The 11,180-nt window shown below is 33.3% G+C and overlaps 1 protein-coding gene across 1 annotated transcript in view; it reads left to right on the top strand.

The window, feature by feature from the left end:
• Positions 1 to 4,180, top strand: part of asah2 (N-acylsphingosine amidohydrolase 2) — a 28,047-nt gene extending 23,867 nt beyond the window's left edge. Inside the window, exons 19-21 of the mRNA XM_056470169.1 lie at positions 42 to 98; positions 182 to 270; positions 2,542 to 4,180. Of these exons, the coding sequence (XP_056326144.1) occupies positions 42 to 98; positions 182 to 270; positions 2,542 to 2,740 (345 nt within the window). The 3' untranslated portion in view covers positions 2,741 to 4,180. The remainder of the gene's footprint in view (positions 1 to 41; positions 99 to 181; positions 271 to 2,541) is intronic.
• Positions 4,181 to 11,180: the final 7,000 nt, after the last annotated feature.

Raw genomic sequence — 11,180 nt, forward strand, 5'->3', positions numbered from 1 at the left:
TTGTAAATTGACAAAAGATCTGTTATTTATTTGTTCCAAAGGGAGAAATTGCATCCGTCACGTTTGTTTCTGGAAACCCGAGGCACTCTGGAGATATTGTGAGTTCCAATGAAGTAATCTCTTGCAAAATATGCTGTATTGTGTATGAGATATAGCTAATCTGTGGTGATTATGATATCAGAGAGATACGACACTTGTTACAGTGGAGAGGTTTCACAACGACACAGGCTCATGGGAAATAATTCACAACGACGCATCATGGGAAACAAGGTAATGTTTCTGCATGCAGGCTAAAGGCTAGCATACAGGCTACATATATGCTAAATATGTTTTTACATGCTTGCCATGCTAATATTTGTTATGTATTTGAATTATTCTATAATTATGCATAGATGTGTTAATAAAGCTGATGGTATCTCTCAAGGTCTGATAAGGCAAATGCTGAGTCAAGCTCTTATCACATGTTTTATAGCCAGTTTAATCCTCAGGCCGAAATCCACGTATGATCTCCATGGAAATTCTAGATTAGACCGTGTGTATATGTACTAAGCAAAATGTAGTCAGTAAAACAGTAACACTGAAACTTTGATTGAAAGTTTATTGTCTGAATGTTGATTTTAAAACATTTTTAATTCCTTTTTCTATGAATTTGAGCATGATTACACTGTACTGGATTGGGTTCCACACATTTGTGTTGAGACAACATGATAGAATTAAGTTAACTTACTAGGTTTTTTTAACAAATTCAAGTGGATTGAACACAAAACAATTAAGTTGTCTCAAAAAAAACTCAAGAGTAGTGTTATTTCAGCTTAGTTTAAACAAACAGCAAACGTTAAGTGTATTTTGAGTGTAGGTAAACCTCTTGGTTATAGGTTTATGACAAATAATAATAATAATTAATAATAATAAACACCACTTTGTTTTTGAACCATACACTGTAAAACCCCAAAAGTTAAGTTAACTCAAACCATTTGAGGAAACCGATTGCAACAAACCATTTAAGTTCAAAAACTAACCCTAATGAGTACTGTGAACTTATTCCATTTGAGTACACAATGCAATTTGAGCACAGTAAACCCCAATAAATGAAGAGAACTCAAACCAACTGAGTACTGTAAAACCCATTAAGTTAAGGCTACTCAAACTGTTTGAGGAAACTGATTGCTACAAACCATTTGAGTTAAAAAAACAAATCTATATGAGCACTGTGAATTTACTCCATTTAAGTTGAAGTAATGAGGTATTTAACTTAATTTAATTCATTTTAATTTAATTTATTAATTGCCTTCACCACTGAGTCCAAAACATTTTATTATTTTTTTTTTAAATGAGTAGAATTAACTTTCAGTAAATGATGAGTTAGCTACTCATTTCATTTGATAAAGATGACTGTTGGGTTTTCCAGCGTACTTTAGTAAAATGTATTATACTGTATACTATATATTATAATATTTACCACTGTTTGTTAATGAATGCTACTACAGCATATTGTAGTATCATGAACTGCTAAACTCTAATAAATACTGTGTTGTACTTTACAATACACCTCAGTTTACTGCAGTAAAAATTAGTTAAATATAAATTATTCGTTTAACAGTATTTTTATAACCACAACTGACTAAAGTGAAAGATCTTTTATGACCTTTTATCAATATTTTTGTTATTTAAATATATTTGGGTTGTATAATGCTTGTTTATTAAGAACTGTTATTATCGTAAATCATGTATTGGATATATGTATATATGTATGTATGTGTATATATGCAGTATGTGTATATATGTATATATATATATATATATATATATATATATATATATATATATATATATATATATATATTATATATACTATATTATCACAATATATATATATATATATACATATATATATATAATATATATATATATATACATATACAAATGTATAAAATTTGCCAAAAATATCGCCAGTGCTGCTGATATGGCATAATAAATACATACATATTACCACAGCAAATTATTCAAGAAATTAATTCAAATAGTATGGTTCAAAAATATTGTAGTATTTACAATAAATTAAAATCATATATATATATATATATATTTTTTTTTTTTTTTCTCATTTGGGCTTCCATATATTTCCATATATATTAGAGCATGTCACGTTGTATAAAATCCTTCTCAAACGCTTATATCTAAGTGAAGTTTCACAAACTAGTTTCAAGAGGAGCACATGATATGATCGATCACAGCTGGTCTCTCTGTAATCATTAGTAAGCCAATCGGATCATTCCAAACTCACTATAAATAGCCCGACTAACTTTACTCCCTCATCTTCGTTTTTTTAAGAATTCCCCATCCACCCCATCTCCTCCTTAACCAGGGAGAGCTCTCGAGAACTTCCTGATCTCGTACCTCCTCACATGCTCATTGACCAGGAGGGAGCCCTGAGCTCAATCATCTCCGAGCTCAAGGTTCTCTCCCAGGACATCATGCCAAACCTGCTATTATTATCAAGCAATATCTAAATGTGATCTCTTGAAATGTGTTTTTAACCAGGTTTCACTGGATTAAAGGACTCGCTGGCAGGAGTCAGGCTAAAGTGGAGTGGCACATCCCGCAAACAGCTCAAGCAGGAACCTACCAGATTCAATACTTCGGACATTATAAACAAACCACAGAAAACACCACAGTCATCACACCATACGTGGGCACTTCTGCTGCTTTTAAAGTCACCAGAAGTTTTTACTACTTTTGATCAGTGTATCACTGAGGAAGAACATTGGATGCTGATAATGAGGAGCATTTTTTAAAATAGGCTTATTTTGTAAGTCCCTTTGAGTTGAGTTCTACCATTTTTGAAGGTGACACTTTATTTTGATGGTCCATTTGAGTATTAGTAGACTGTCAGCTTAATATCTGTTGATATGCTCCTTTAACAGAAAGTAGAAGAAACTTTGCAAATACATACCAACTTACACTAACCCTACCCCCAATCTAACAGTCTATTTATAATCTAATGGGAATTAGTTGGCATGTAGATGCAATGTAACTTAAATTCAACAAACAGACCATCAAATTAAAGTGTGAACTTCAGAAATCCATTTAGCCAATTTCTGGGTCTGGTGGGAGGACTTTTATCTTAGCTTAGCATAAATCATTGAATCGGATTAGACCTCTAACAGCCCACTCAAAAATGGCACATTGTTAGTTAAGTTTAATGCACTAAATTAAAGTTCCTTGATTATTATGCCAGAATGGGAGCATAGTTCCTATTGACTGTGAAAATATCAACTTCTTATTTTCTATCAGTCTTAGTCAGTGATAAGTCAATGTACTAAGCAATGTAGTAAAACTTTTAAAAATATAAAATATATGAAGCAAACTATGCTAAAACTTAAAAAATAGATTGAAATTTTGACTGATTGTTGATTTGTGGTAGGTACAAGCTTTAAATAGGAAAATTATCAAAATCTTAGATGCTAATGGTCTAATCCGATTCAATGATTTATGCTAAGGTAAGCTAAAAGTGCTTCCACCAGACCTGGATTTAGCTTAGCTAAATATGGTAAATATGATTGCAAAAATGGTAAAACTCAACTGTTTAATTAAATAAGTTTATTTTCCAAAAAAAAATGTGTTCCTTTAACAAGATCAAGCTGTAAATTATTTAAAACTTTCATATGCAATGTACTTGAATGCCAAATCCCCAAACATTGACCTTTGTATGAATTTTTTTGAAATATTGAGTAGGTGAAGGTGAAGTAATTGTTTTGTAAAATATGTCTATAAAGCTACCCCAGTCTTAGTTCCTGTTCTTTCATGTAGAGACCAACTATTATACTTAGCCATATGAACAAGCAAAAACACAATTTTCTTTTCCTTTTCCACTTTGGTCATCCAAAATGATTGATTATATTTGCATTTCTGGTTCTGCTAACACTTTAAATGTCTCTTATGTAAAAACACCTTAGCATTTTACTGAAATATATGAGCTAGTGAAAATTGAGCTTGCATTATTAGCTCACTAATGTAAATTTACAAAACTTTTTTTGTTTTTTTTATTTATTTTTATTAAATTTTTTTTTTTTGTTATACTGGATAACTTTAGTTTGAAAAGAACTTTGAGTTCTTTAGTATCAGTAATAGTGATCTCATGCAAAATGTGCTCTGATAACAGGTTCTTAGTTTACATTCAATTTATTTAATAAAGTCATGTTTTAATTAAATTTTTCAATTTTAGTCTCATTTTTTTAAATAGCAAGCAGAAGACTAAAATGACATTTTATAACAATTTTATAACAGCATAGCTCAAACATAAATATTGATAAATAGCAATAATGGCCTCTCCTAAATATGCATTCAGTAGTTTGGTGCTGATTTATGGTAAAAAAATACTTAACTTTCATTCTTACGACTGCAGCAGTTGCAATGAAATTATGTAGTCCCTGAAAAAATTCTGAATCATCTCTCACAAATGTCTCTATTGTAGCAGGATTTTCAGGTAATGTAATATCATTGTGCCTGCTGCAGCAAAGTTCCTTGATTATTACGCCAGAATGAGCGTATAGTTCCAGTATAGACATATCTGCCTAGATAATAGCAACTTTTCATTTTTATCAGTCTTAGTCCACAATGTAAGTACAGAAGAGTCCAGCTTTAAATGGAAAAACTCATTGGACATGTTTGAACGAGAAGCTAATAGTCTAATCTGATTCAATTATCCATGCTAAGCTAAGCGTGCCTCCATCCAACTTGGCTGAATAGATTTGGAAATGGTAAAACTCAACTACTGAACTCTGGAGAGTTGTAAAATCACCCTATTTCCAAAAAAAAAGTAGAGTGGAACTATAATTACTGTGTAAAATGGTGTCAAGAATCAATGGATTAGATTCTTGATAACAAAAACGTAAATATTTATAGTAAAGAGCAAGGAAAAATTCTCTTGGGAGATCATATTAGTTCTTTTTTGGGTCATTTTATTTCCTACTAGTGAAACTAGTAAAGAAACTAGTGCTTTATTTGCTATCAAACAGAAAAGAAGTTGCAGCACTTGTGATACCCGACCCACAGGGGCTGATTTTGTAGGAATGGTCCATACTATGCGTGTCAAAAATAGCGGTCAAAGTTTTGAAAACGGACTGGCTGAAGGCTGGTCAAAAGAGCACTGTTATGCAGTGACGTTTAACTTTTCCTGGCTGATGCTTGGGCTTTAAAACTCAATATCTGTCAGCTGCTGGAATGAAGCAGAGCTGGAACAAGAAAATCCATGATTGAAGTAATATTTCAAAACTATTTTTTTTTACATAATGAATTATAATCTACCATATAAAATGATCTGTGTGCAGTGACTGAGCTTTCCTAACTGTTGTCATTTGAAGAGACTCAAACAGAAGCCCTTGATGCACAAGAAACCGAGAAGATACATATTATCAATGGATTAGTAGGATTTGCACAGTGACTGTTTAAAAGATGCTAAACATATTTGTAACACTCAGATTGTGTAGTAATAATATGGGTTATTGAATTTACCTCATTACTTTATCAGTCTGCATTGACCTTTCTTGCCCGTTGCCAGTGAGGTGACTCCAACAGCAGCACAGATGCACAACAGGAAACATACATATTAGCAATTTATTAGAAGGACACACACAATGAAAATTAAAATGATGTTTAACAATCAGATCACTGTATGTGGCATCTGAGTTTACCTTGGTAGTTTATCGATGTGAAGTGACTGATCTTTCCTACCTGTTGCCATTGAGGTGACTCAAAAAGCAGCACAGATGCACATTATGAAACAGAGAAGATAAATATTGGAGATTGTTCAGAAGGACATGCACAATGACAATTAAAAAGAAGCTGAATGTATTTGTAACACTCAGATTATGGTTTATTAATGTGTGTTACTGAATTTACCGTATTCACTTATAGTTGTGGAGTTACTTTTCTGCTGGTTGTCACCGAAGACACTCAAACAGCATCATCACAGATGCACAGCAACAAACAGAAAAAAAAAAATATTGGCAAATGTTCAAAAGACATGCACAATGTCAATTAAGAAGATGCTAAATGTGTTTATAACACTCAGATTATGTAGTAATAGTGTACGTTATTGAATTTACCTTATTCGTTTAGTTGTGTGCCGTGACTGACCATTCTAGCTCATTACCAGATGCGCAATAACAAACAGAGAAGATAAATGGTAGAGATTGTTCAGAAGGAAATAATCATTCAGATTATAGAATAATAATAATGTGTGTTATCGAATTTACCGTGTTCATTTAGAAGTGTGCAGCAACTGACCTTTCCTGCATGTTGTCAATTAAAGTGACTCAAACAGTGGCACAGATGCACAATAACAAAGAGAGAATAAACATTAGTTTGTTTAGAAGGACATGCACGATGACGATCAGAAAGATGCAGAGTTTATGTGTAACATTCAAATTATGATTACTGAATTTACCTTGGTAATGTATCAGTAGTCAACGAAGATACTCAAACAGCATCATAGATGCACAACCACCTAGAGACTATTCAGTGGAACCTGTTTATTAAATAGATGCAGAAGAATCTATATGCAACATTTAATAAATGTAGCATAAATATGAGTAACTGAATTTACCTTTGTAATTAATCGTGTGCAGCGACATTTCTGCCAGTTGTTCCAGAAGAGACTCAAACAGCAGCACAGATGCACAACAAACAGAACAATATGTTTAGAAGGAAATGCAACATGTCGATTTAATAGGAGCATATTTATTATTTTTACATTGAGATTATGAAGCAATAATGTGAGTTAATGGATTTCCCTAATACTTTATCGGTGTGCAGTGACTGACTTTCCTGCTCGTTGCCATTGAGGTGACTCAAAATGCAGCAAATATGCACATTAAGGAACAGAGAAGATAAATATGGAGATTGTTCAGAAGGACATGCACAATAACAAATAAAAAGAAGCTGAATGTATTTGTAACACTCAGATTATGGTTTATTAATGCATTACTGAATTTACCGTATTCATTTATCGTTGTGCAGTTTCCTGCTTGTTGGCACTGAAGAGACTCAAACAGCATCATCACAGATGCACAGCAACAAACAGAAAAAAAATAAATATTAGCAAATGTTCAAAAGACATTCACTATGACAATTAAGAAGATGCTTAATAATTAGATTGTGTAGTAATAGTGTAGGTTACTGAATTTACCTTATTCATTTATTGGTGTGTCATGACTGACCGTTCTTGCTCATTACCAGATGTGCAATAACAAACAGAGAAGATAAATGGTAGAGATTGTTCAGAAATCTCAGGAAATAATCATTCAGATTATAATAATAATAATAATAATAATGTGTGTTTTTGAATTTCCTTTCCTGCCCGTTGTCAAATGAAGTGACTCAAACAGTGGCACAGATGCACAACAGCAAACAGAGAATAAACATTAGTTTGTTTAGAAGGACATGCACCATGACAATCAGAAAGATGCAGAGTTTATGTGTAACATTCAGATTATGATTACTGAATTTACCATGGTAATCTATCGGTGTGCAGGGAATGAACGTTTCTGCTTGTTTTCATTGAAGATACTCAAACAGCATCATAGATGCACAACCACCACAAACAGACAAAATAAGTATTAGAGACTATTCAGTGGAACCTGTTTATTAAATAGACGCAGAAGAATGTATATGCAACTTTTAATAAATGTAGCATAAATATGGCTAACTGAATTTATCTTCATAATAAATCGTGAGTAACGACATTTCTGCCTGTTGTCACAAGAGAGACGCTAATAGAGCGCAGCACAGATGCGCAACAAGAGAAAATAAACATTAGTTTGTTTAGAAGGACATGCATCATGACAATCAGAAAGATGCAGAACAATATATCAGAAATGTTCAGAAGGATATGCAAAATGTCGATTTCATAGGTGCAATAATGTGAGTTAATAGATTTAATTCGGTGTGTATTGGCTTTTCCTTTACGGCCCAGTGTTTTCACTGAGGTGACTCAACATTAAAGTATTAGAGGCCGTGAGGGACCCGTACAATATTCTCTCAATTCCCTTAGCGCTTTAATATTTGTTTGCGACATTTATATGATTAATTAATCATTTTTAAATTCAATTTACTGCGTTAATTTATCGGCGTGGTGTGACTCACCTTTGTTGTTGGATGCCAAGAAGAAAACTTTTGAACACATTCTAATCCAATGACATACAAGATTCCAAGAGTATCCACGGTAACGCATATTAAACAACAACAATAATAATAAAATAAATAAAATAATTATATTAATTTAAATTAAATTAATACAGCAGCGTTTTTTTCTGTCATTTATCTCGTCCAAAACTGTAATTTTATTTAATAGGGTGCTATTACTTCATTGCTTACAAGAATATATTACATAAAGAAAACAATAATAATAATAATAATATCTGTATAAATAATAAAATATGAACTCCAAAATTGTAATTTTATTCATTAATGTAATTTAATTTAACAGGCTACTTTTAAGGAAGCCTTGTTTAAAACCACGTGATCTTACCTTTTGATACGCGCTCTGAAACCAAACGATTCAAAACAAACGATTCATAATGATTTCGAAGTTTCATGAAGTGCTTCGAAAGTAGCAATTAGTAACACTTATTAACATGACTTACAAGTGAGGACAAAAGACAATCAGTACTTATGACGAAACCAAAAAGGTCTGAGACAGTAGAAAAATCGACAAAGCACAGCGCTAACAGTAAAAACATGGTGACGAAGAAAATCCGGAGTTGGCCTGGATGCTGTTGGACAGGTAAGTTTATAGTCTACCTTCTAAAATAGTAGTTTTAGTGTAATTTGCAGAAAAACGAGTAAAAGTTGAACATAAAGCACTGATAGATTGCTTTTAATTAGATTTAAAATTTTAATTAGAATTAGATTGAATTGTAAAAAATGTGTGTAAATTAAACATCAGTTTAAATGAGTAAAATTAAAATAAGAAACTATTTTTCATTTCATGTAATTTGGTGTTTGGTAAAATGACCGATGCTAGTAAAAAATATTAATATGATTTGGTTTATGACCATTTATGATGACATTTCTGTACTCTAGAACTGTGCATACTCACTGGCCACTTTATTAGGTACATCTTACTAGTACCGGGTTGGACCCCCTTTTGCCATCAGAACTGCTGTAATCCTTCATAGCATAGAAGCACTGGTAATATTCGTAATATTCTTGGTAATTTGATCCATATTGACATGATCGCATCACACAGTTGCTGCAGATTTGTCAGCCGAACATCCATAATGCGAATCTCACATTATGTAGTAACAGTGTGGGTTCTTAATCTCATCCCAAAGGTGCTCTATTGAATTGAGATCTGGTGAATGTGGAGGCCTTTTGAGTACAGTGAATTCATTGTCATGTTCAAGAAATCAGTCTGAGATGACTCACGGTTTAGGACATTATCCTGCTGGAAGTAGCCATCAGAAGATGGGTTCACTGTGGTCATAAAGGGATGGACATGGTCAGAAACAATACTCAGGTAGGCTGGGAAGTTGACACAATGCTTAATTGGTACTAATGGGCCCAAAGTGTGCCAAGAATTATTTGAGTTACTGTTGCCTTTCTATCAGCTCGAACCTTCAGTCTGGCACCAACAACCATGCCACGTTCAAAGTCACTTAAATCACCTAAAGTCACTTAAACCAAGCTCGGTTTGAACTGCAGCAGATTGTCTTGCCCATGTCTACATGCCTAAATGCATTGAGTTGCTGCCATGTCATTAGCTGATTAGAAATTTGCGTAAACAAGCAGTTGTACCTAATAAAGTGGCCGGTGAGTATATTTGAAATACATAATCGTTAATGACTCATCACATTAATGATGATAATATCTGCTAAGATAATTTGTTTGAGGGTTTCTGATCAGTGTCAGAAATGGCAAGAAGAAACAGACATGTCTTTACAAGTAAATTTGATTTATTGATAGTTAGTTGATTTACCGTAATTACATTTTCACAACTCTTCACCACTCTGTAGCACTATGAAGCTCTCAGCTTATTTTTGTCCTGACAATGCCGTCCAGTTCACCCTCTAGTTCCGATGCCAATCACTGACAATAAATTATTTCAAACAGTCTGTGATTGAAAAACAAAGTTCAAACAAACAGAGTTGGAATTCAGGTATAAAAATAAGTTCTAAGTGCTTCACAAACTTTAATACTGTCACCTTTAAGGCATCTTCATATTTAACAAAAAATGTGTCCATGTGTGTTTTAACAATGCTCTCATATTCCCCAAATACAAAATATGTATGATGTGGGAAAATATTAGTAGCGATCCTGCAAATATCTTATAAAAGATAGCAAAACTACTAAATAAACAAGTCTCAACCATATCTAAAATGTCCAGATACATAACTCTGTGAAATGGTTTCATCTGTTAAAACTCTCTGTACTTGAATGTAAATACTGAAAGAAAATCAACACATAAAAAACTAACAAACCACTTTAAATACAACTTAATACCAAAGCTTACTAATGTAAATATCTGGGAAAGAAGTCTGTTTCACGTAGCACAATGAAATATTACTGTTTTCTAAAGCGGCCCTATTATGCTTATTTTTACAAGAAAGGTCTCTGATGTCCTTAGTGTATGTATGTGAAGTTTCAGCTAAAAATACCTCACAAATACATTTTATAACTCTTTGAAACTGCCCCTTTTAGGCTTTTATCCAAATACCTAGGACTGCCGCTTTGAATTCAAATGAGACTTTTCTCTCAGACCTCTTTTTTAAAAGGGCGGAGCTACAAATGCCTGTGTGTCAGCATAGTGGCAGATTCGAAACAGGTTATCTTTGTGAAAAACTGAAAATGTCAAATGAAGTGGCTCAGAAAAAGGTTGTCTGTGGAGATTATAGTGTTCATTTGTGCATCCTAAAACTCGACAGGAGCATGGCTGCTTCTCACTCAGGGCTGTCTATGCTAATGAGGGAGAGATTGTCACTAAAGACTCATTAATACTTCTGCATCAAGCGCACGCATATGCTCTGGCGCTGCCTGCACGTGGAGGCATAGCCCTCGCCGTGCTCTTTGCAGACGCACACTTCTCCAAAAATTTAACTACTAATCGCAGGTACTGTCGGCTTGGTATCGCTGACAAGTGTGGAGTGAGTGTTTACAAGTGTCGAGTCCCGTAAAGAAGG

Source organism: Danio aesculapii, chromosome 12 (assembly GCF_903798145.1).
Source record: "Danio aesculapii chromosome 12, fDanAes4.1, whole genome shotgun sequence".
Taxonomy (NCBI): Eukaryota; Metazoa; Chordata; class Actinopteri; order Cypriniformes; family Danionidae; genus Danio; species Danio aesculapii.